Here is a 26,830-nt window from a genome sequence, read left to right as displayed (position 1 = left end):
TCTTTATCCTAAAAAAATAAAGGTTTTTTTAAGCACGAACAAAGTATATAAAGGAGGGATTTTAATAAACTATGTTGCCATTTAAATATCAATGTCAATGTATTAAAATATCAATTTAAATTTATATTTTCAGTATCGTATTAACATTTTTAATAAATTATATTGATGAATTAGCAAGTTAGCTGTTAAGATGCTCCTGCTCTTAACGTGAATATCCTGACCAATTCCACCAAGTAACACTCGTTCCGGCGTCTTCAACAAGAAGATCGGCGGCTGAAACAAAATCTGGCGCGAAGACTCACTCTTCGTCGGCAGAATACAAAGGTTCAAAGTATTACGCAATTTCTTGGGCAAAAATATTCTTCATTCATATGATTTTCGGAACAATGAAGAGCCCTATTTATAATCTATGGACCCTAGGGTTGGTTCGACCTATCCTAACTACATCGGGAAAGAACCAACAAAGAAAACCCGACGGAAAATAATAAAAAACGTTAATTACATAATGACTACTAATTACCAAAAATAATTAAATAACAAAAATAATTAAATGACCAAAAGACTCCAACTAATCAAAGGAATCGGTTGGGAGGTTTCAACCGATCCCTTGGCCTCAAGCTCCTGCTCGGCACCGCGTCTCTCTCTGCTCTCTCCTCGTTCTCGGCTGGTGCTCTCTCCTCGTCCTCGGCTCTCTCCTCGTTCTCGGCCTCGAGCTCGGCTGGTGCTCGCTCCTCGTCCTCGGCTCTCTCCTCGTTCTCGGATGGTGCTCGCTCCTCGTCCTCGGATGGTGCTCGCTCCTCGTCCTCGGCTGGCGCTTCCGTCAACAGCTCGCCAGCCGTTTCCCCTGCTACACTCACGTCCAATGGGTTTGGTGTGGATGCCTTCGTAACAACTCCCCCCTCCTTAGCAGCACCCTTGTCCTCAAGGGGGAGATCTGGAAATCGCTTGCGGACTTCCGTCAGCGGCTCCCACGAGGGTGAGTCCGTTCCATCCGACCAACGCACCAACACGTGCTCGACCGCCTTTCCCTCATGCCACATAATCTGAGATTCCAAAATGGCCACCGGATGAGCAATGGGTCTGACCCCGCTGAACTTGTCGGGCAGAGGAACCACTTCATCCCCCGCCACGAAAGCGCGCAACAAGCTAACATGGAAAACATTATGCACCCGACTCCCCTCGGGAAGACGCAGCTTGTACGCCACCGGACCAATCTTCTGTAGAATCTCAAAAGGTCCATAAAATCTCTTCGCCAACTTAGCCGAAACCGGTTTTGCCACCGAGTGCTGACGATACGGCTGCAGTTTCAGCCACACGAAATCCCCCACTTCGAACTCAATGTGGCGGCGATGTTTATTAGCCGACGCTCTCATCCGTTGTTGTGCCCTCTGAAGGTTCCGGCGTAACTCCACCAAGAGCGCACCCCGTTCCTTAATCAAATCTGCCACGTTTGGAGGGGTTTTGGCCGACGGGGGAGCAGCAATCAAGGGTGGCGGCTCTCGGCCATACAGAGCACGGAATGGTGACGTCCCGAGACCCTCATGATGAAAACAATTCAGCGCCAATTCGGCCCAAGGTAGGAAGTTCGACCACGTCGAGGGGCGATCCGCGGTGAATGCGCGGAGGTACTGCTCTAGTCCCTTATTCCGATTCTCCGTCTGGCCGTCGGATTGCGGATGATAGGCCGTCGAAAAGTGCAACTTCGTGCCGCTAAGTCGCAAGATTCCTTCCCACACGGAATTCAAGAAAACCGGGTCCCGATCCGACACTAAAGTCCTTGGAAATCCGTGATGTCGGACCACTGTATTGACGAAGAGATGCGCCACGCGCAGGGCGTCAAACCGAGTGGGTAAAGCGGCAAAGTGAGCATATTTGGACAACCTATCCACCACAACCATAATGGTCGTATATCCCCGGGATTGCGGCAGACCCGTTATGAAGTCCATGGAGACATCGTCCCAAACCTGCGACGGGACCGGGAGCGGTTGTAGCAGGCCGGCCGGTTTCTGGGTTGAATACTTCGTAGATTGACAGACGACACACGCGTCTACAAAATCTCGCACTTCTTTCCGCATTTTGGGCCAGTAGAACCCCGCGGCTAACAAACGGAACGTACGCTCATGACCGGGGTGGCCTGCGAGTGGGGTACAATGGTGTTCCTTTAACAGCAACCTCTTCATGGCCGATGACGGGCTGACAAGGACCCGGCGGCCAAAGTAGATCAGACCATCTGTATATGAGAGGTGTGCTGGGGCCTCGCCTTTTTTTATTTTCGCCGCCAGCTCCACCAAATCGCGAAAGGATGCTGTCTCGGAGCGAAGTACCTCCAGCAAGCGCGGTAGGGGATGGGCCACAGCCGTCAACAGCGCCGCTCCCGCGACAGCATCTTCATCTAAAGAAGCCTCCGGTTCACCCGGTGGTGTGACCCTATCCTCACGACGCGACAGAGCGTCAGCCGCCTTGTTCGATATCCCCTTCTTGTACTCAATTTTAAACTTGTACCCCATCAACTTCCGGACATACATTTGCCGATCCGGCGTGTGAACAACTTGTTGGAACAGTTCCTTCAAACTCTTTTGATCGGAACGAATTACAAACTCCCTCCCCAACAAGTACTGGCGCCATTTTTGGACGGCTTCCACAATAGCAAATAACTCCTTGTGATACGTGGAAGCAGCTCGTCGACGGGGCCCCAATTTCCTGCTGAAGAAGGCGATCGGATGAGCATCCTGTATGAGCACTGCCCCAATGCCGACATCGGAGGCATCCGTTTCAATACAAAGTGGCTTCGAGAAATCGGGCAGACTCAACACCGGCGCCGACGTCATAGCTAACTTGAGAGCTTCGAAGGCGTCCGCTGCCCCGGCATCCCACTCGAAGGCGTCCTTTTTTAAAAGATCAGTAAGGGGAGCTGCAATCATGGCGTAGTTCGCGACGAAGCGGCGATAATACCCGGTCAACCCCAAAAATCCGCGTAACTGCCTGACCGACCGCGGGGTAGGCCAAGCGGTCATAGCTTCCAATTTCGCTGGATCCGCCTTCAAGAGGCCCTCCGTAATGAGATGGCCTAAGTACTCGACAGTAGTGCTGCAGAACACGCACTTCGTCAACTTTACGAAGAACTTATGGGACTGTAGTAAGGATAGAACCTCGGACAAGTGGTCGCAATGGGCCTCCAGAGACGGACTGTATATCAAAATATCGTCGAAGAACACGATGACGAATTTTCGGAGTAAGGGCTGAAATATTCCGTTCATGGCCGCCTGAAACGTGGACGGCGCGTTCGTCAGTCCGAAAGGCATGACCAGGAATTCAAAATGCCCATCATGGGTGCGGAATGCCGTCTTAAAAATATCCTCGCCGTTCATCCGAATTTGGTGATATCCCGAACGTAAGTCCAACTTCGTAAAGAACTTGGCCGCACCTAGCTCATCGAATAGTTCATCCGCGGTTGGGATCGGGAAGTGGTCCGGAATAGTCGCCGAGTTCAGGGCACGATAATCTATGCAAAACCGGAAAGAACCATCCTTCTTCCGAATCAACAATACTGGAGACGAGAAAGGGCTCTGGCTTTTCTGTATTATCCCTTGTTCTAACATCTCCTGAACCTGACGCTCGATTTCGTTCTTCTGAAAGTAAGGGTAACGGTATGGTCGCACGTTAATTGGTTTGGTGTTGGGGAGCAAATGGATTTTATGATCGAAAGCTCGCTTAGGGGGCATCCCTACTGGCAACGCGAACACCTGCTGATGAGCCTCCAATACTGCTCTAAACTGTGGCGGTAGATCAGGTGGAAAACACGGTTCGACAGATAACAACTCGCCTGTCCCTAGTTCGGAATCGAAGGGCACAATCTCATAAAATTCGTGTGATGGAGAGTGAGCTGCCAGCATCATCAATGAATTCAAGGACAGCTGCTGCGGTCCCGGTCTATCCCCTTTCAACACGATCGCATCTTCTCCCCGTCGGAACTCCAGGGTTTTCCCAACAAAATCCGCCGAGATTTTGCCAAGTGATTCGAGCCAGTCCATCCCTAGGATCACATCCGCTCCATGCACTTCCAGAATGTGCAAATCCACCAAAAACTGAGCACCTTGTATAGTCAACTTCGTGCGACGAGACACGTGGGCACATAATAACGAGGCTCCGTTTCCTACGTATACCCGAAAGGGTCGAATAGGTGTCAAAGCGAGCTGGAGGCGCTCCGCAATTCGCGGGTGCAGGAAGTCGTGGGTGCTTCCTGTATCAATAAGCACGCCCACCTCCGTTGATCCAATGTTTCCTGTCACCCTAAATGGCCTAGACCGGCTGTTCCCATTCAACGAATGCAGGTGAGATAGGTCTGCCGTGATAACATGATCATCCTGTAATTGACACTCGGTATCCGGTCGTGTATCCTCGTCATCCTCCTCCCCGACATAACACAACAATTTCACCGTACACACATGTCCCGGGGTATATTTCTCGGGGCAATGCCAACACAACCCCTTCCTCGATCTCTCCGATTTTTCAGCCAGCGAAACCCTGACTGGAGCAAAGCGAGGGTTGGTCGATGGCGCCCCAGTCGGTGGTGGGGCGGAGCTGGTCGTCGGGGCCCCCGCAGCGAGCCGGGAGTCCCTGTTCTGCCACTGCCGCTTCTGGGTTGCAACAGCCTGCTGCGCGCGCTGCTCCTGACTTGCTCCCAACCGCAGCGCCAGCGCCATCGCCTCGGCTAGTGATTGCGGTTGCTGCAACTCCACCGTCTCCTGGAGCGGTTGTTTCAAACCCTCAACAAAAATTGGGATCAATGCCTCGTCCGAAAGACCTTGGACTATGTCCAAATACCTCTCAAAGGTGTTGTGATATTCAGTAACAGAGCCCGTTTGCACCAATTTCGCAAGGGGACCCGTATAATTTTTGAAACTCTGAGGATCAAAACGATGACGTACGTCCTCCAAAAATTCGGGCCAAGTAACGTAGGGATTGTTCTTCTGATAGTTAAAAATCCATTCTGCCGCCGGAGGTTCGAATAACATAACTGTGTAATGTAGCCTGTCCTCCTCGGGCATCAGTTTGTGATTAAAGTAATATTCGACGCGTGATATCCAATTCGTCGCATTTGAGCCGTCGAAGTGCGGTGCCCGCATAGTGACGCCCGTGTTGTCATCACCTCCATGTCTCCAAGCACCCTGCTCCCGATGGCGGGGACTGTCCCACACCGTTGGGCGGCGAGTAGGGCCCCCTTTCAGGCGCGCAGAGGGCCGGTCCCAACTTGTCGTGCGCCGCGGGCGTGTATCGGGCGATGCTCCCTCCTCTCGTCGATAAGAATCACGCCCTCTATACACGTCCTTTCGCCCGCCCCGTGGCGGTCGCCCTCCGCGGTAACCTGCCTGACGTCTAGGTTTACAATCCTTGGGCTGGCCGTACGTATCGCGAAAAGAACGATACTCGCGATCGTCGGAATCGGACTCCTCAACCGAGAGATCATCCTCCTGTATGGGTCGACCCTCCATATTATCCATCCGACGATCAGAATTATCCATACGCATCTCCAATTGATCGAAACGAGACATAAGTCGATCAAACCCTAGTTTGAAAGGGTCGACGTCCCCTTCACGATTAACCCCGCGCGCCTGCTCCTGCGGCTGACCCGCGTTCTCTCGAAACACAACCCCAGATTGGCGGCGAGATGAGCCGATTCCCAATTCCGTCGCGTTGCCCCCTGTCAGCGGCGGGCGAGACGGGTTGTTGACGTCCCACACATCCATGAGTACGGAATGAAAGCACCACTTGTTAAGATGCTCCTGCTCTTAACGTGAATATCCTGACCAATTCCACCAAGTAACACTCGTTCCGGCGTCTTCAACAAGAAGATCGGCGGCTGAAACAAAATCTGGCGCGAAGACTCACTCTTCGTCGGCAGAATACAAAGGTTCAAAGTATTACGCAATTTCTTGGGCAAAAATATTCTTCATTCATATGATTTTCGGAACAATGAAGAGCCCTGTTTATAATCTATGGACCCTAGGGTTGGTTCGACCTATCCTAACTACATCGGGAAAGAACCAACAAAGAAAACCCGACGGAAAATAATAAAAAACGTTAATTACATAATGACTACTAATTACCAAAAATAATTAAATAACAAAAATAATTAAATGACCAAAAGACTCCAACTAATCAAAGGAATCGGTTGGGAGGTTTCAACCGATCCCTTGGCCTCAAGCTCCTGCTCGGCACCGCGTCTCTCTCTGCTCTCTCCTCGTTCTCGGCTAGTGCTCTCTCCTCGTCCTCGGCTCTCTCCTCGTTCTCGGCCTCGTGCTCGGCTGGTGCTCGCTCCTCGTCCTCGGCTCTCTCCTCGTTCTCGGATGGTGCTCGCTCCTCGTCCTCGGATGGTGCTCGCTCCTCGTCCTCGGCTGGCGCTTCCGTCAACAGCTCGCCAGCCGTTTCCCCTGCTACACTCACGTCCAATGGGTTTGGTGTGGATGCCTTCGTAACATTAGCACTTAAGAAAAGTTAGCAACAAATCACATCCCCAAGGGGTGGAGGAAGTATTAACTATGTTACTTTTACTCTCATATATATTTTAGTTCTATAAGAATTTTATTATGACTAATCTCTTATTGTACTTATTTTACTATTATTATGTCTTATGTCTAACCAACTGAACGTCATAGTATTTTTGCGGTTTCTATTACTCCGTAAAGTTAATTTTGTGATATGAAGATATGTTTACCAAGTTGTTTTGATTCTACGAAAAAAAAAGAAAAAGAAAAAACGAAAAATACAATATTAATAGTATCACAGCCGCAGCAATAGAAACAACAATATGTATCAAATGCTTAAACTCTATTCCATATTTCCGTTTCTCCGTTCCCGATTTGTTGTATTGTTTCGTGACCGTTAATACGAAAAATCCAACGGCCGAGGAAACTGCGTCCTTATACTCATTACCTGTTCCTCACCCCACGTTACTATTACCTCCTAGCCAACTCCTTAGTATTATCGTCATTTCATTTTAGCCCATACGAAAAAGATCTCTTTCCCTAACTACACCAGTAAATATCCATCCCGTTAAGGGGCAAAATGGGTAATCCAGCTGCAGCACCGACTACCAACCACATAAACAAGATTACAGAAATAATTGTAATTAATTTTTGTTTAATCAATTCAACGGTGACGAATTACAGAGAAAGTGTATTAAATTATCATTTCCTCTTCTCTCGTACGGTTTCCAAAACCCACTTTTGTAGCAAAAAAAAGCGATTCCGTCGCCTTCGCCGCTCACACTCTGGCCCAACATTATGTGAGGGGTTCAATCAGGCGCTCACACTCTGGCCCAACATTATGTGAGGGGGTTCAATCAGGGTATGGAATAGCCCGTTAGGGGAGGCTTAATCCACTGGCTGCCAGAAGTCCATCTCCCAATGCCTCACACTTGTGCCTGAGAGATGGAAGCAACTACACGAGAGCAGTGAGAGACTCATTATAGCAACCGAGCTACGCCCCTGCCGGCAAAACCCACTTTTGTCAAGATTCCATCTACTGTTCCCCTCTCTGTACTTACACTGTTCCCCTCTCTGAACCCTAAACCCTAAACCCTTCCGTTGCCAACCGAGCTACGCCCCTGCCGGCAAAACCCACTTTTGTCAAGATTCCATCTACTGTTCCCCTCTCTGTACTTACAAAACGCGATTGTGCTTGCTTGTCTCTACACCCGCCGGAAAATTGCCCTCTCGCTGGCGAAACAGTGCCGCCGGGTATGTTGACTCGGACTCCGTCTCGCAAGGCGCCAACGCCTGTTTCGCTGGCTGGGTAACTCGGTGGGTGGAAAAGATCGGATCTGAGTTTGACTCGGTTAAGGGAGAATGTGGGAGGTGTAATCGAGTTTTCATTGTTTTTTTGGCCCTGAATCGTTGCCTATGGAATTTTCAGTCAACATTTGTTCTGATTTTTCTGTTTCCGGCTAAAATTTGGAGAAGACGGAGTCTAATACTGAAGTTTTCCGCTATGAGATGGTAAGTAGTATTTGTAATTCTAGTCTATTAAATCGTGCCTCATCATTTCTCTTATTTTCCGTTTTCAATTTCTGTAGTTCATATGGCTGACTTTTGATCGTTTGGATCTTAAGCATTGTTATGATAATGCTCCTGATTGATGAGATATTCGCAACTGTCATCCAATTGATCTCTTCATTATTTTTTGTATGTATAATTGTATATGCATATATTGTTTTTTGCACTTTGTTTTCAATCAGTACTATAATTTGGGATTTTGATCTCATATCACACTGCTTATAATGTGTTACATAAGGCAAGGAAACAATTACTTTGTAAAAGATTATGAAGCAAGCCATGAAAAATGAAAGCAAAGAAGACTCAGCGAAAGGAAATATTTTCACTGTTTCATTCAATGAATGCAGCTGCTGTCAAACTCTATACATATATGGATGCAGGAGGTTCAGCACACAAGATAATAAACCCTAATAGCATATAATAACTGATTACACAAAAATACAAATCAAGCTGCTCCTGCAACAACTTGTTTCCAGCTGCGTTTGTGGTCCACACCACCAGTTGGCAGGTAGTAGCTGCATCCATCTTCTTACACACGTTCTCCACACTCTTTGTAAGACTTGTTTCACTTTCATTCGTTGCACAAGATGATGTGGATCGGGCTGCCACATCTTCATCCTTGAGCTGGCATGAGTCTTTCTCACAACCACTGTTAACATGCCCCCTCAATCCTAGCTTAGATTGCTCGACCACTCCAAGTTTTTCTCGCAATCTGATAAAGGATTGGTGACTTAAGGTTTGGTCAAGATGTCGGCTATTTGATCTAAAGTAGGCACATGCCTGAGCTCCAACTCATTTGCCAAAACCTTGTCCCTCTCAAAGTGAACATCCAGTTCAATGTGTTTAGTTCTTGAATGAAGAACCGGATTCGAGGCTGGTGCTATTGCACTCAAATTGTCAACCCAAACAACTAAACTTCCCTTCTTCTTTACCTTCAGCTCACCAAGAAGTGAATGCAGCCAACTGATTTCTGCTGCCACATGCGCCAAACTGCGATACTCTGCTTCTGTGCTAGAACGAGCTACTACTGTCTGTTTCTTCACACTCCAAGAGATCAGATTCTCACCGAAATAAGTGCAATAACCACTTGTTGATCGCCTATCATCTAAGTCTGAAGCCAATCAGAATCACAAAACGCTATAATGCTTCTTCCACTTCCACCTCTTATGTGAATCCCATGATTCAAAGTCCCTGACAAATATCTGAGGATCCTTTTCACTGCTTTCCAATGAGAGTCCAGAGGTTGAGCCATATACTGGCTCACTTTGTTAACAGCAAAATTGATGTCCGGTCTTGTGATTGCTACATATTGCAGTGCACCAACCGTGCTTTTAAAAAGCTTAGTATCTTCGAAAAGATTCCCTACTGATTTTCTTAACTCACAGTTAGAAACCATGGGTGTAGGACACCCCTTTACTCCTAACATGTTCACTCTCTTTAAAAGATCTTGAACATATGTGGATTGACTAAGATGCATGCCATATTTAGTTCTTAAAACCTCCACACCAAGAAATAGATTCACCTCCCCTAGATCTTTCAAAGAGAAATGAGAGTGAAGTTGAGAAATAACAGTCCGAATAGAAGATGGAACATTACCAGGGATGAGCATATCATCAACGTAGAGTAGAAGATAAATTACTTCAGTGCTAATGTGCCTTATGAACAAAGAAGCATCAGCCTTTGATTGAGTGAATCCAAGAGAAAGTAAAACACAGTGGATGATAAAAACCAAGCTCGAGAAGCTTGTTTTAAACCATATATTGCCTTGTTCAGTTTACAAACAAGATGAGGCCCTCCTTGCTCAAAACCAATGGGCTGCTTCATGTAAATTTCCTCTTTCAAGGTTCCATGTAGGAAAGCATTGTTAACATCCAAGTGAGATATTGACCATTCGTTGGAGACAGCAATAGAGAGAATAAGTCTGATTGTGGGAGGTTTAACCACAGGACTGAAAGTCTCATAATAATCAAAACCCGGCTGTTGGGTAAAGCCTTGGGCAACCAGCCTGGCCTTGTGTCTGACAATGCTTCCATCAAGAAATTTTTTTAAGTTTGAAGACCCATGTACAACCTATAAGGTTCTTTCCGGGTGGTAAAGTGGTAAGAATCCATGTATGATTTTTAAGGAGAGCTAAGAACTCCGAGAGCATGGCAACTTTCCAAATAGGAATCAAAAGAGCAAGGATAGCAGATTTTGGAATTAGATCAGGTGACAATTTGATGGTGTAGATTTTAGGTTTGAAAACCCCTGCTTTTGATCAAGTAATCATGTGGTGTGTGTGAGGAGGGGGAGTAACATCAGTAGGTGACTGAGGTGAGGGAGGATCGGTGAGTATGGGGGAAGCTGGAACATCAACATAGGCATGCGAATGTGAGTTATCTGAGGTAGGGAAATTGTTAGGATTGGATGTTTTTGATGTAGGAATGAACATGAGAGACAACTGAAAGAGGTGGAACATGAGAGACAACTGAGGAAAATGGTGTTAAAAAGCTACCATGAAAAGAGGCATCAACTGAGATAGTAGGGACGATAGTAGGAACATTGCCTGATGATGACTTATTTTTGAATGGAAAAGCAAGTTCATCAAAAGTTATGTCTCTTGTGATGATGGTTTTACCTCCGTGAAGTAGAGCTTTATAACCTTTATAGGAAGGGCTATATCCGAGAAAAGTTGCTCCAACAGACCCGAATTCCATTTTATTCTTGTTATATGGTCTGAGAAAAGGATAGCAAAGGCAAGCAAAGGCAGCCAAAGGTTCTGAGAGCAGCGTAGTTTGGCTTCGATTTATGAAGTTTCTCAAATGGTGACAGGTTTCCAATGGTTCTGGAAGGCATGAGATTAATGAGATATGTAGTAGTAAGAAAGGAATCATCCCAAAAGATGTGAGGCAGCCCAACATGAGCAAGAAAAGATAAGCCTGTTTCAACTATGCGCTTGTGTTTTATTTCCACCAATCCATTTTGTTGTGGAGTGTAGGGACATGACACTCTGTGAAGTATACCGGATTCTTTGAGAAAACCAGATAATGCTTGGAATTCACCTCCCCCATCTGATTGAAAAAATTTAATCTTGCAAGAGAATTGGTTTTCAACCAGCAACTTGAATTGTTTAAAAACAGATTGCACATCCCTTTTATACTTCAAGAGATATATCTAGGTGAATCGACTATATTGATCAATGAAAGACACTGATAGGAGTTGGCGGGTCTACAAAAGGGGAAACCGCCAGGTTGTTTGGCCAACCGAGTCAGAGGAAAAGGAGGAAGAATGAAGGAGCGGCAGGCGCACAAATCTCGGCTGTAGTTAGGAGTTTTCAAATTCAAATTAAGTTGTTACAGATGCTGTTAGTAATTGCTGATTTTTCTCTAATTGTAAGTCTATATATTGAAGTTCCAAAATGCAGAAAAGTATCTTGGGAATTTAGTATTGGACGATCGTAGTATCGTAGGCCTCCTTGTGAGGATTTCCGTTGAAGTGTCATTTCGTTTCTCATATCAATAAAGCCGAGTTCTTTCATCTGATTGAGTGTGGGAGTTTATTTCTTCCTCTGCATATTTTATAGAGCACTTCTTGTGCTCCTCTTATTGTCCGGTACCTTAACTCTTATCAATTGGTGCGGTGACGATGGTTAACACTCGGAATACGGACACGCGGCTGGAGGGATTAGAGAAGGTCACCGGAGATCTGGAGAAAAAGACCGAGACATTGACTGCCATGGTAGATGAACTCAATCTCCAGTGTTCCAAAACGGGTGAGCAAGTTACAACGATTGGAGCTCAACTCGAGACTTTTATGGCGGAGGTCCGAACCGCCCTCGCCACGGGATCTTCTTCCCAATCAACAGATCCTCCTACGGATGGTGACTCCACCAGCAGCACGACAGCAACATGGGACAACTCGAACCTATCCATGCCTACATTTGATGGAACTGATACTTTAGCGTGGCTCGCACGCGCGGAGCAATATTTCTTGGTGTCCAAAACCTCCCCGGAGAAGCGACTGGACATTGCAATGGTGGCTTTGGCTGGGCCAGCCTTGCCTTGGTTCCTACTTCTGCGACGCCGTCTTCCGGCGCTCAATTGGGAACAATTCAAACGAGAGATAATGAAGCGTTTCGGTGATAAAATGGCTCTAGATGGCTACGAGGCTTTCGCCTCTACCCGACAGGAAGGTTCTCTAGTCGAGTTTGTAGCAGCTTTCGAGGCTCGTCTTGCCCAAATACCGGACCTAGCAGATCACCAATATCTGGGGTTCTTCTTGGCAGCCCTTCGCCCAGAGATTCGGATGCACCTGAAGGCAGCGCAACTTACTTCTTACTCGGATGCAGTGCAAATGGCTTTACAACTGGACCAACTCTCTGGTACTCATCAGGTGAGTAAACCTCTTTCAACCGCGGTTCTGCCGCCACAGGGTATATCTCGCCCGAGCCCAAAAGGTTTCTCCCCGACGCCGACGTCGTTTTCCTCTTCGGGTTCTAACCGCCCCAACCGTTTCCGGAATATATCCTCCGAGGAGTACAAAAAGCACATCGCCGCGGGCACCTGCTTCAAATGCGGCCTCAAATTTGGCCCCACTCATCGCTGCCCCCCCGAAGACTCTCAACGTTCTTGTCATCGACGACGATGATCCTATTTATGACGCTGTGGAGTCCGAGAACCAGATGGATAACGGGACCGAACTGGAGCTCCAGCTTTCGGAACTATCTTGTAACGGCTTGGATACCTCCCGCACTATGAAGCTGTTCGGCGACATCGACTCCAATAAGATCCTAGTCATGGTCGACAGCGGGGCGAGTCACTGTTTCATCTCAGATCAGCTGGTCAGACGTCTGCAACTCCCGACCACGCCCACGGCACCCTACTCGGTCACGCTGGGAAACGGCTCGTCGGTCAGCGCTTCTGGCATCTGCCACGCCGTGCCTCTTCGGTTGGCGTCTGAAAACTTTTCCTTGGCCTGTTACGTATTTCCTTTAAGAAATATTGATATTATTTTGGGAGTCTCTTGGTTGGAAACATTGGGCTACGTGGTCGCAAATTGGAAACGGTCAACTATGCAGTTTCGTGTCGGCGATCGGTGGGTGCTGATGGAGGGCGATCCGTCCCTTACTCGTCGGGCGTGCTCTTCCTCTGACATTAATAGGCTAGAGGATGGCGACTCGTGTTGGGTCTTGCGCTCCTTAGAAGCCCCAAGCCTCACGACAGAATTCGGGTTAGAACCTTCATTATCACTGCCCGAGCGTGATCAGCTGCGATCACTGGTCGACGAGTTCCCGCGTGCCACCCGCCCTTCGTCGGCACTGCCACCTCATCGCCACACCGACCACCAGATACCGCTAAAACCAGGCTCACAGCCTGTCTCCGTGCGGCCTTACCGTTACAATCACACTCAGAAAGATGAAATGGAGCGTTTGGTTGCGGAAATGCTCGACGCGGGGGTTATACAACCAAGCACCAGCCCGTACTCCAGCCCGGTGTTGCTGGTGAAAAAGAAGGATGGGTCGTGGAGATTCTGTGTCGATTACAGGGAATTAAATAAGCGCACGGTGCCAGATAAATACCCGATCCCAATTATCCAAGAACTCCTTGACGAGCTACATGGATCCTGCTGGTTTAGCAAGCTCGATCTGAAGGCCGGGTACCATCAGATCCGGGTGGCCGCCCCCGATGTGCACAAGACCGCTTTCCGTACGCACTCAGGCCACTATGAATTCCTCGTAATGCCATTCGGCCTAACGAACGCCCCCGCCACCTTTCAAAGTCTAATGAATGAAATCTTCAGACCTTTTCTCCGTAAGTTCGTCCTGGTTTTCTTCGACGACATTTTGATCTACAGCGACTCTTGGGACGTGCACTTATCTCACCTTCGGCTGGTTTTCACCGTTCTCGAGGACCACTCTTTGATAATTAACCCAAAGAAGTGCCTCCTTGGGCGGCGCCAAGTGGAGTATCTCGGTCATGTGGTGTCAGCGGCAGGGGTGAGCATGGACCCCTCCAAGGTCTCTGCAGTGCTTCGTTGGCCAACACCCACCAGCCTAAAAGGAGTTCGGGGTTTCCTTGGGTTGACGGGGTACTATCGGCGTTTCGTCCGCGACTATGGCAAGATCGCGGCGCCTCTGACTCAGCTCCTCAAGAAGCCGATCGACACCACCCGCAAGGCAAAATGGACCTGGCCCCCCGAAGCGGATCAGGCTTTCCACACCTTAAAAACAGCATTGACATCAGCCCCGTTACTAAGGATGCCTGATTTCACCAACGACTTCGTTATTGAATGTGATGCATCGGGCCATGGGTTGGGGGCGGTCCTTATGCAAGATCGACAGCCCGTCGCCTACTTTAGCAAGACCTTATCAAGGCGTTGGCTTGCAAAGTCGGCATACGAGAAGGAGTTGATGGCTTTGGTGCTCGCTATACATCACTGGCGTCCTTATCTGTTGGGTCGTCGTTTCATACCGACCAAAGGAGTTTAAAACACCTCCTTGCGCAACCTTTGTCCACGCCTGCGCAGCAGAATTGGGCTGCGAAATTGCTCGGATATGACTTCTCCATCGTCTACAAAGAGGGAAAGACGAACCGGGCGGCAGATGCTCTATCTCGGCGGGACGACGATGGGGTAGAATTCTCGGCTATTTCCCGACCGACATGGCCTGATTGGTCGCAGGTCCAGTCGTCTCTAGCTGCAGACCCAGCTCTGTCCAAGATCAAGGCTGACCTCGAACTAGGCAAGCAGGGACCGGCCCACTATGAATTAATCCATGGCATACTCTTCTATAAAGGGCGCATCACGGTACCAGCCAACTCACCTTGGATTCAGCAGTTAATTGCAGAGTTCCACGCCACCCCCACCGGCGGTCATGCAGGGGCATACCGTACCTACCGACGCCTTGCCTCGAACGTATACTGGCCGGGAATGATGAAGCATATTACACACTTCGTGGCTGCTTGTGCAACTTGTCAGAAGAATAAAATTGATACCCAAGCGCCCGCTGGCCTCCTCGTCCCGCTTCCCGTTCCAGAGCGCGTCTGGGAGGATCTGAGCATGGACTTCCTATCTGGCCTCCCTAAGTCCGGCGGCGTCGACTGCATTTTCGTCATCGTGGATCGTCTCTCTAAGTACGCCCATTTCATCGCCCTTCGCCACCCATTCTCGGCCAAGCAAGTCGCTGAACTTTTCACTAAAGAGGTTGTTCGTTTGCATGGAATCCCAAGCTCCATTGTTTCGGATCGCGACCCTATCTTTCTGAGTTCGTTCTGGCGCGAATTATTCCGGGCGACGGGTACCAAACTAAGAATGAGTTCAGCGTATCACCCGGAGACGGATGGCCAAACCGAGGTGCTGAATCGATGTCTACAAACTTACCTGCGTTGTTTTGCATCCGAGCGCCCCAAACAATGGCACAAGTGGCTTGCATGGGCGGAATATTGCTATAACACGAGTGCCCACTCCGCGTCGGGAACCACCCCTTTTGAGGTAGTCTATGGCAGACCCCCACCCACGCTGCACAGTTTTTTACCTGGTGAAATCCGTGCCCAAGCAGTAGTGGACTCCCTCCGGTCTCGTGACGAGGCGCTGTCCTTGCTCAGGCGACATCTGCTCCGCGCACAACAGCGAATGGCTGCATCAGCAAACAAACACCGTAGAGACGTGGAGTACGCCGTGGGAGACCTAGTCTATCTAAAGTTTCGTCCTTACCGCCAGTCATCCCTCTTCCCAGCTCCTAACCGAAAGCTAGCTCCTCGCTACTATGGGCCCTATTCGGTGGAAGCTCGCATTGGCGAAGTGGCCTATCGCCTTAAACTACCCGAAGGTTCTCGCATACACCCAGTATTTCACGTCTCATTGTTAAAGCGGGCGATTGGCTCTGCAACGCCGGACGGCGAACTTCCAGAGGTCTTGCTGGATGCCGAGCCACCGTTTCTACCAGAGGAGGTCCTGGGAGAACGGGTGGTCACACGGGACGGGAGCCAAACACCTCAATTACTAATCAAGTGGTCGGGCCAGTCGGTCGACGAGGCCACATGGATGGATACGGCGGATTTGACAGGTCAGTTCCCTTACTTCCGCCTTGCGGACAAGGCTGTTTCGCCGACCCGGGCAGTTGATAGGAGTTGGCGGGTCTACAAAAGGGGAAACCGCCAGGTTGTTTGGCCAACCGAGTCAGAGGAAAAGGAGGAAGAATGAAGGAGCGGCAGGCGCACAAATCTCGGCTGTAGTTAGGAGTTTTCAAATTCAAATTAAGTTGTTACAGATGCTGTTAGTAATTGCTGATTTTTCTCTAATTGTAAGTCTATATATTGAAGTTCCAAAATGCAGAAAAGTATCTTGGGAATTTAGTATTGGACGATCGTAGTATCGTAGGCTTCCTTGTGAGGATTTCCGTTGAAGTGTCATTTCGTTTCTCATATCAATAAAGCCGAGTTCTTTCATCTGATTGAGTGTGGGAGTTTATTTCTTCCTCTGCATATTTTATAGAGCACTTCTTGTGCTCCTCTTATTGTCCGGTACCTTAACTCTTATCAGACACATAATAGCTGAAATTATTTCTTGAAGAGATTGGTGATGGCCCCTAAAGATCACTATGGATGATTTGTAGAGGAGATGTGCATTCTGAATTTGATTAAGTATATAAGGTAATCTATGAGATTTTGATATGCTACAAGAATGGCATGGAGAATTTGTTTTCATTGACTGAAGTGGAATATTACATCCATCAAGAGCTTTTTTAACAACATCATAGGAAGGATGTCCTAATCTATTGTGCCAAATGGCTACATCAGTGCATAAACTAGAGCTGAAAACGAGTGGATCTGTCAAAAGAGATGTGTTGACTGAGGGATTCTTGACTTGATTGAAAGGAGTGGAGGCAGTGCCTCGCTATATTTTTGGCTGACTAACAAGGAAATGATAAAGTCCATCCTCAAGAGTTCCCTTGAGCACGATTTCCTTGGATTGTCGGGCCTTGACAAAACAAGAGAGAGGATGAAACTCAAAGAAAACAGAGTTATCTCTAGCAAATTGAGAGATACTAATGAGATTTTTGGTTATGTTAGGCACATGTAGAAGGTTTTTTAGAAGGAGTTTTTTGCTAGAGAGAGAACCTGTATCAGGCAGAAGATGTGTTTCCCCAATATGAGCAATATTCATTTTATGACCATCACCAAGAGCAAGTTTCTTACCTCCTGTGTACTCTGACCCAAGAGTGAAGTTGCTCAGATCATTTGTAACATGATTTGTTGCTCCTGAATCCGGATACCAAGCTGTGGTGTTGGAGGAGTCATAGCTGTACTCTGATGGACATGCCACTAAAGGAGAGGATCCCATAGGATTTGGTGACTGACTGCACTAGGTGTGCTGATGGGTGTTGTGGTGGCTGATATTGCTGCTGTTGCTGTCCACGGATGGTTGAAGAGGATCCATTTGGCTCATATCTATACCAACATTTGTCAGCCCCATGCCCAGGTTTCTGGCACAGTTGGCATATTAGCTTTGAGTTGTTATAGTTCCTGCCTCCTCTTCCTCCACGACCACTTCTTCCTCTCTCACCTCTGCTGGAATGGGATGAAAAGTGTGAGTTCCCATTTCGTTGCCCAGTTTGCTGAGCCAAGTTGAGAGAAGGTTGTGTTCCTTCAGCACTTCCTGCACTATCAACTGAATCCATTTTCAGCCTTGTCTCAAAAGTCAGAAGTAGTGCAGTAACTTCTTGCACTGTCCATGGCTCACGCCTTGATGAGATTGCCACCATTACTGAGTTATATTCTTGCGAAAGCCCACCAAGAATATAGAGAATCTGGTCTCGTTCTGTGACTGCACAATCTGCAGATCCTAAGAAAACACAATAAGATTTCATTTTGTTGAGATACTCTTGCATCCCAAGATTTTCTTTCTTGGTGTTTTGAAGTTGCGATCTGATCTGCATTATCTTAGCCAAGGATTGACTAGCATAGTTGGTAAGTAGAGCCTTCAAGATATCTTTGGTAGTCTTGGGCCCGACGAGTTGAATCAGGGCACTTTCTGAAAGAGAGGACAGCAACCATGCTCTCAGCCGCTGATCTTGACGACGGCTAGCAAGCATCTCGGCAGTAAGGGAGTCGGCTGAAGAGAGTGCTGGCGGCAGAGGAGTTTCCCCTGTGAGATAGCCTTCCAGGCCGTAGCCCCACACAGTTGCTTCGATTTTCTGTTGCCATATAAGAAAGTTGGAGTCCGTGAGTTTCACAGAGATAGGCAAATTACTTGGCAGAGATGGAATGGATAGAAAAGAGGAATCAGCACTAGCGTTTGATTCATTGGAATCCGCCATGCCTTAAAATGGAATGAAGGGATAAAGCAAGAGGCAAAAGAGCCAGGATTAGAATCCTGCTCTGATACCATAAAAGATTATGAAGCAAGCCATGAAAAATGAAAGCAAAGAAGACTTAAGCGGAGAAAGGAAATATTTTCACTGTTTCATTCAATGAATGCAGCTGCTGTCAAACTCTATACATATATGGATGTAGGAGGTTTAGGGTTCAGGGTTTAGCACACAAGATAATAAACCCTAAAAGCATATAATAACTGATTACACAAAAATACAAATCAAGCTGCTCCGGCAACAACTTGTTTCCAGCTACGTTTGTGGTCCACACCACCAGTTGGCAGGTTCTTATCTATAGTAGCTGGATCCTTCTTACACACGTTCTCCACACTCTTTGTAAGACTTGTTTCACTTTCATTCGTTGCACAAGCTGATGTGAATCGGGCTGCCACATCTTCATCCTTGAGCTGGCATGCGTCTTTCTCACAACCACTGTTAACACTTTTTGGTTTTGCCTGATGAGATAGCTGGCGAAGACACACTGCTCTCTTCAATGAATACATTGAATGATTATTGCGCTCATATTTTTCTTGAATTTTGTTGTTTGTAAGAAGGATAGAGCCATGATATGACACCAGAAAATTATTTTTGAGTTTTTCCAATAAAGGAAACAAAACAAAGTGAAATGATGAAAACAGGTTACCCTTTCGTGGATTTGTTTACCAAATTTATGGAAATAGGTATTTTGATGATGTGCACTGCCTATTAGATTGTAGTAGTAAAGATGATTTTGTTTCAATCTAGCCTTAGAGGTATGCGTACATGCATACATCTTATTTTTATTGCTTTGTTTGGCAGGTGGAAGGAAGGGTTTGTGTGTTAAAAGAATCTAAACTGGATTTTTTGAAGTGTAAAAGGCTAGATCAGATGAAAATAGAAAGGGAAGATGATTCCTCCTGTTTGACTTACATGATGCATAGAAGTGGTGGGGAAGCTTTAAGACCCGTACCATGTGGTGTGAGGATGCATAGAAACTCCTTTATGTCCTCAAATATTGGCAGCAATTTAAATGAAAGAGCTGAATTTTATAAGCGCAAAGTTGCAAAGTTTGATACACCTGACTTTGAATGGACTGAGAAAATACTGGAATGTCCGGTGTACACTCCAAGTGTGGAGGAATTCCAGGATCCTTTAGTTTATTTGCAAAAGATAGCTCAAGAAGCCTCAAAATATGGTAGGCTAATTTTACATTGTTGGTTCATGCAAATATTCTGTTTCAGTTAATATACTTTTTCTCTTTGATAAATAGGTTTTACCATATCTTTTCACACTGCTTGAGTTCTACTCAAGTTCTCTAGGTTTGGTTGTTACTTGCGGAGGCTTATATTGTTTGACCTAGTAAATGATGATACATTTGTCCTACTCCAGTGTTTTAGTGTTACATTTCTTCCTCCATTCACTTTATGCTAATAATTGTTTATAATAGTTTGGTGTTATAGATTCTTGGATTGAAAACTACTACTGAAATTTTGCTTCATCTTCAGGTATCTGCAAGATTGTATCTCCTGTGAGTGCTTCTGTTCCTGCTGGTGTAGTTCTTATGAAAGAGAAAGCTGGATTCAAATTTACTACTAGGGTGCAGCCTCTTCGTTTGGCTGAATGGAACAGCGTTGACAAGGTCACTTTTTTCATGAGTGGAAGGTGAATACTTGATTTTTTTAATATGAGATATGATACTCTTAGTTATTTTAAAGCTTTCAATACGAGTGTGCTTTTTCAGAAACTATACATTTCGCGACTTCGAGAAAATGGCGAACAAGATTTTTGCTCGTAGATATTATAGTGCTGGATGCCTTCCTCACTCCTTCATGGAAAAAGAATTTTGGCATGAAATATCTTGTGGAAAGACCGAAAGTGTTGAATATGCATGTGATGTTGATGGTAGTGCATTTTCATCTTCTCCCAGTGATCCGCTTGGAAAAAGCAGATGGAACTTGAAGGTCTTGACTCCACCGAACAAAATTCCCTTAATTATGTTTTATCTGATACTCTAGTTACCTTTGGTCTTGGAATCTCAGTTCTACCAAGCAAATGGAACCAAGAAACATGTACTTCTGAGGCACTTACATATTCTAAGTTGCATGATTTTGTAGTCCATGAAACCCTGATTATGATCTTTATGGCTTTATTCTAATACCTCGCCACTTTTCCTTATTGGAAGTTCTTCATAATATAGATAATTGTATGCCTTCTTTTTTACTGCTAGTTACCCATGTACAGGTCATGATATTCATGTGCTTGAGTTTCTTCCATATCCATTCATTTCAAAGCTTTTTCTAGTGTCAGAAAAATGTTCTCCATGAATTACCATTCTTCATTTTCTTGAACTTCATAACCATTCTCGTCCACCACTTCCTCCTCTCTGTCATATCTAGCTTTTCTTAAGCTTGTTCAGGATATTTATGCGGACATATAAGTAATTCTTGTTGTATTATTTGATTTCAGAAACTCTCACTGTTGCCAAAATCCATACTGCGTCTTCTAGAAACTTCTATTCCGGTAAATTGAATCCTTTTGTTGATACTGTATGTTATATGAGTTAAGGAATGTTCTAAATTTATGTTTGGTGTATCCAAGGGAGTCACTGAACCGATGCTTTACATTGGAATGCTTTTTAGCATGTTTGCATGGCACGTGGAAGATCATTACTTATACAGGTAGGCACTCTCCTATTTGATATACAACCATTTTGGCTCATTCAGGTCTAAGCTGATGCTTTTTTGCATATGCAGCATCAATTATCATCACTGTGGAGCAGCAAAAACTTGGTATGGCATTCCTGGTCCTGCAGCTCTTGATTTTGAAAAGGTTGTCAGGGAGCATGTTTATACTCAAGAAATATTGTCATCTGAGGGCGAGGATGGAGCTTTTGATGTCCTCTTAGGCAAGACGACATTATTTCCACCCAAAGTTTTGCTAGAGCATGATATTCCTGTTTATAAAGCTGTGCAGAAGCCTGGTGAATATGTTATAACTTTCCCCAGGGCTTATCATGCCGGATTCAGTCATGGTATGTCGAATTTTCTCCTCTAAGAACTTGTGGTTTACAGTTTTTCTCTGGAACTTGGTACCCTTTTGATTATGTCGTCTCCTGATCTTTCTAATCAGTGAAGTATATTTGATCTTGGGGCTTTCAGGTTTCAATTGTGGTGAAGCTGTCAACTTTGCTGTTGGTGATTGGTTTCCGTTGGGAACAATAGCTAGCCGGCGCTATGCTTTGCTTAACAGAACTCCTCTCCTTCCTCAAGAGGAGCTCCTATGCAAAGAAGCAATGCTACTTCATGCTAGTGTGGAACTTGAAGACCCAGAATATACATACCAAGATTTGATATGTCAGGAAAGCATTAAGGTTTCTTTTGTAAATTTGATCCGATTTCAGCATCGTGCTCGTTGGTGTGTGATGCAATTGAATGAATGCATTGATGTCTCTTCTTTTTCCCATGGAACAATTCTTTGCAGTCTATGCAAACGTGATTGTTATGTAGCATATCTCAATTGCCGGTGTTACTTGCATCCTTTGTGCCTTCGCCATGGTATGACAGACTCCATGTTAATGTTAACTTTCCTCACCGAGATTGTTATACGATAATGATGAAATTTTTTTGGTTTCACATCAGATATCAAATCGATTGATTTGAATTGTGGAGGTATTCTAACACTGTCTGTGAGGGAAGATATCTTGGATATGGAAGCTGCAGCGAGGAAGTTTGAACAGGAGAGTATGTCCCTTGAGGTTGAACAATGTTGTAGAAAGAGTGAGGACTTTGTTTTGCTATCTAGCATATTCTCAGGAGCTGAAAGTGATAGTTATATACCTTACTGCGAAATTTCTCAAAAAACGTCCCAAGTTACAAATCATCCCTTTTGTGATGGCAATGGATCAACTGGGACTCAAACTTCATATTGTTATTATGATTCTGGTTTTGGTTCATCGTCACTAATGTCAACTGAAAATCCTCACTGTAACACCAATGTAAGATTCATTCTCGTTTAAGTTGTTTGTTCCACACAGTCACGCACACACAGATGTATTCTCGTTTAAGTTGTTTGTTCCACATAGTCACACACACACACACACACGACCAAGTATATAGACTTTGTATTCAAGAAGTCAACTTACATGGCTATGAATTTTTGTTGGCATCATAGGAACACAAAGTGCCCAACATGAAGAATCAAATGTCTCAGCTGTTGTCGAGACATATTGTTGGAAATAGCTCGGAAGTCTCAAAAGCCTCATGTAGTGAATATATTGTTTCCCAAAGCACAATTGGTCACTGTCTGGCTACCAGAAGTACCATTACTGAAGAAAGTGATGATTCAGATTCAGAAATTTTCTGTGTCAAACGGAGATCTTGTAAAGTGGACCTGAAGATTGTATGTGACGCTGGCCATGTTAATACTGAACAACAGGTAGAGAATTTAAGGCATTTTTGTTATTTTAGAGCATCTATAATCCTTCAATGTTAATCCGGAATGCAGTCAATTTTGTCAAGAGGGTTGTAGTATTCTACTATTTGCTTGTATGTTTATAATAGCAAAGGAAAAACCTAAATGAAATTTGGAGAAATAGGGCCTTTTCCCTTTTAATCAGCTGAAAAAAGAGGAAACTAAAGATATCTAAAGAAATGCACTCCAGCATTCAGCTGCAACCATCTCTATAAAAATACTTACTAATAGCTCTCTTAGTTATTTTCTAACCCAATTTATAGCTCTGTTGCACCTTGAGAATGTATTGTTTTGGTGTAAAACGGTTTGTATTTTACACAACTGACTAAAACAAACATGGTATGTCTGAGAACAACCAAATCATGTTTCACCTTTGCTCTTGGTCACACTAACTAAACAGTTGTGCACTATTTAGTGGGAGATCTCTGATTACATTTCTTATTTCATTTATTTTTTATAATATTAGTTTATGTATCAGGGATTCAAGCGTCTCAAGAAACTCCAACCAGAATTACGTTGCAAGCAGATAACATCATATGAGTGGTGTTCTACTGCTGATAGTAATTGTAATTCTGCTGAATCAAAAGAAGCCTTAGTTGGTCTGTCAAGGGACAAACCGCTGAAGGCGAGAGCCATTCCTATCTCAATCAAGTTTAAGAGAGCAGGAAACGAAGTTGTAAGTAAGCATGGAGAATTTGACAGAGATGAAAGGCATGAGAATGAGGTGGGGAAAGTCAGGAGGGAACCTCGGCAGATTGAGATAGGGCCCAGGCGCTTTAAAGTCAAAGGTCCATCAGTTTTCGGGCACAAGGAGCAGTTGAACTAAATTATTTATCAGAGTGCTGATGATCTGCCACTGATTATCTTCAACAAGCTGACTTTGCTAACAACATTTGCCTCGATTGGGAATCTAACAACACAGGAAATTTACAAGTTTCCACGGTGGGGAGCAGTGAACAAATTAACCAAGTTTAGAGTAAAAGCATCATCATATTTTTTGTGCAGGCCTCAAAATGGGGCGATTTGCAGGGTAAACAATTCATTGGGGGTTCTCGAGCCGGGGTGTGTTTTCCAGTCTTTGGCTGGAGAATAATAGCACACGCAGTGAGTAGATATTAGATTAGTTCCCTTGTTTTGGTATTTGACGGTTGATTGATTTTTGTGAGGACATTGCAACGGGTAAATTCCCGGCAATGACTCATTAATACCTGTTCTGCTGCTTCCCATTGATAGGACTATCACCACATTATTTTTTGTAGACACTGGCCATCACGCTTCAAGACCACTACACGAACAAAAATCTATCTTTTGATGGGCCATTTTTGTTGCATTGCTACTCTTTTACTCTTCTAATAACATTCTTCTAACATTAAATTCCCATTAATATTGACAAGAGCTAACATTTCTTTTAAATCACAAAAACTGAAAAGACAAACAACCACTACCACAAACATCATCTACTGGTACTACTTGAACACAAACCTATAACTGAAATATGTAGAGTCCACTTAATTATGGCTAGGGTGCTCCATTTCATACCCAAGAGCATATGGAAAACAATTCTTAAATAATCATTGAAACAGTTGCATTGCATCATAAGAGAAGAAGATGGCTTGTCTGTTTAGGTTGACTCAGAGAACTTGTAAGAGGCATAAGAGAGAGTGTAACTGGTCCAGCTATCATGGATGAGCTCAGCTTTTGCATTCACACCAGCTGCACCCATAGCTACATGTAAAGGATACAAATGTTCAGGCCGTGGATGTGCTTGTTTTGCGAATGGAGCCTTCTCCAGATACTGGTTCACATCTTCATATCTGCCATGAACAACCCAATCATTAAACCCATTATCTCAAAGGGTAGAAACAAGAAAATAATTGATGATCGATCCGTGCATACCTTCCGTTGAGGAGGGAGTCTCTAAGCCAATTGTTAAACTCAGCAGCCCATGAAGCAACAGAATCACTGGGGTCAATCAAAGTCCTCAAATTATGTGTGGCGGAACCAGAACCAACTATGAGGACTCCCTCTTTCTTGAGGGGGGCCAAAGCCCTCCCCAAGTTAAAATGATGAGTTGCATCCATATGTGTTTGGACAGAAAGCTGACACACAGGAATATGAGCATCTGGATACATGAGCATAAGTGGAACCCATGCCCCATGGTCCAGCCCGCGCTCCTTATCCTCGACCACATGCTCGAATCCACCCGCCTCCAGCAATTTCTTCACCTTATTCGCCAGCTCCGGTGCTCCCGGTGCTGGATACTTGAGCTGTCAATTACTCCATATTTAAACACATTGAACAAATTCACTTGAAAATTCAATCGAATTAATCATTTTGACTTATTGTTTTTTTACATAAATGATAAGTAGACAAGCGGTACGAACTACAACGAATAGTAATAATAAATGCAAGAATATTTACTTCTGTAATCTCATCGGTTTTGTTAGTCTACCGCTAGCCAAACGGGCGGCCCGACGGTATGCTATGTTGTTGTATTGGGCCCTAATTGTCATATTGGGCCTATCCCGTCCTTGTGTGTCTATTTATATAAAAGTAGGGCAACAAATACTGTAATAGCCAACACAACGTTGATGAGCCACTGTGTTTCTGTTTGTTTCGATCACTCAGTTACTCTACTATGTCACAACAGGTTTTTTACTTAGCAATAACTCAGGATTTAATCCCCTAAAGATGATAAATTCGATGATCTCGAACCAGATCACTATCATGAATAACAATATCTGATGCATCAAATCAACTCTATATCAATTCAACGAAGAATTGGTTGATCAGGAATTGCAGAGATATCAATTGAATGAAGAATTAGATTTTTTCAATTCAAATAAATCGGAGGTAGGTAACCTGGTACAAGGGTTTGGGGAAGTTGTAGAAGTCGTGGATGGTATCGGAAGGGCCGGCGATGGCGTTGACGGCGGGTTGGGGGGTTTCCCAGTGGGCTGAAACCATGAGAATGGAAGCGGGCTTGTCGGTCAACGATGTACGACCAAATGATTTGAGGAAGTGACGCGCGGGAATAGCGTCGTCCACAGACAGCATCGGCGAGCCGTGGGAGATGAAAAATGTTTCGCTTAACGACGCCGCCATCAAAATCTCTTCTCGATTCAGTTCTGTATCCAATAATGTTATTGTTTGTTGCGTCCAATAATGGCCACTTCAATGTTTATATTCACTTGGGCTTCAACTCCAATCAATATTAGATTGAATTTTGAGATTATTTTAGTTATAAATAGTTAGTTATGGCTAATTATACATGATTATCCATCTAGAGTTGGAGTTGATGCATAAAAAATTCGGTAAGGATCACCTCCAACATTTTATAATATATCACCTAATACACCAACAAGAAACTGAAATGTGAATATTATTTAAAAAATCATAAATACTGCCGGTCCAAATTTACTCATGCCAAACACTTCGGAAAGGACCGCCTATAACAAACTCTAAAACAAATCCTAAAACACACTCACAACAAAATCAAATAATCTTATAAACATGAACAATTTTAATAAGTGATGGTGGAGTCCATTTTATTTTGTTGTAAATGTATTTTAGGATTTGTTTTAGGGTTTATTGTAGGTGATCGATTTCGAAACCGTCTTATAGTACGTTCCACCATTAAATCTCTCCCTTCCCTCATAAATTCGCAACCACCATTAAATCTCTCTTTTCCCTCTTAATTTTCAAGCATTGCTTCCAATCTGAAAGTGAGGAATTTGAAGTGGCAGTATTTTTATGATTTTTAAAATAATATCCACATGTCAATTTCATGTTGGTGTATTAGGTGATATTTTATAAAATGTTTAAGGTGATCCTTACCGAAAAAAAATCGGTTTACTATGAAAGTGTACAAGTATTGTAAAACAACGTTATATTTTTAGAAAATTTTGAAAATTTCAACTTATATAGCTCAAAATCTAAACGATAAATTCTCATCTAACTGAGATTTAAGTTATTCAGT

The 26,830-nt window shown here is 44.8% G+C and overlaps 2 protein-coding genes across 6 annotated transcripts; one reads left to right on the top strand and one right to left on the bottom strand.

Annotated features, from left to right (window-relative positions):
* Positions 1-7,501: 7,501 nt before the first annotated feature.
* LOC121747188 (lysine-specific demethylase JMJ706-like) lies at positions 7,502-24,170 on the top strand. 5 transcript variants are annotated; one of them, XM_042141186.1, is made up of 12 exons: positions 7,502-7,997; positions 8,075-8,183; positions 19,201-19,576; positions 19,887-20,043; positions 20,123-20,342; positions 20,848-20,901; positions 20,980-21,059; positions 21,135-21,412; positions 21,540-21,935; positions 22,020-22,375; positions 22,552-22,815; positions 23,330-24,170. In XM_042141186.1, the coding sequence occupies exons 2-12, from the start codon at positions 8,118-8,120 to the stop codon at positions 23,675-23,677; spliced, it is 2,595 nt and encodes an 864-aa protein (XP_041997120.1). In that variant the 5' UTR covers positions 7,502-7,997; positions 8,075-8,117; the 3' UTR covers positions 23,678-24,170. The 5 variants fall into 5 exon arrangements, with proteins under 5 accessions (XP_041997120.1, XP_041997121.1, XP_041997124.1 ...); XM_042141187.1 differs by lacking the exon at positions 8,075-8,183; XM_042141189.1 differs by lacking the exons at positions 7,502-7,997; positions 8,075-8,183 and adding an exon at positions 18,580-18,686.
* Positions 24,171-24,204: 34 nt separating this feature from the next.
* LOC121747190 (4,5-DOPA dioxygenase extradiol-like) lies at positions 24,205-26,017 on the bottom strand. Its single transcript, XM_042141191.1, has 3 exons — positions 25,714-26,017; positions 24,748-25,118; positions 24,205-24,665 (listed from the first exon to the last, which is right to left on the bottom strand). The coding sequence occupies exons 1-3, from the start codon at positions 25,954-25,956 to the stop codon at positions 24,473-24,475; spliced, it is 807 nt and encodes a 268-aa protein (XP_041997125.1). The 5' UTR covers positions 25,957-26,017; the 3' UTR covers positions 24,205-24,472.
* Positions 26,018-26,830: the final 813 nt, after the last annotated feature.

The sequence above is a fragment of the Salvia splendens genome, chromosome 9 (assembly GCF_004379255.2).
Source record: "Salvia splendens isolate huo1 chromosome 9, SspV2, whole genome shotgun sequence".
NCBI lineage: Eukaryota > Viridiplantae > Streptophyta > Magnoliopsida > Lamiales > Lamiaceae > Salvia > Salvia splendens.
This window is presented reverse-complemented; position numbering and strand designations above follow the sequence as displayed.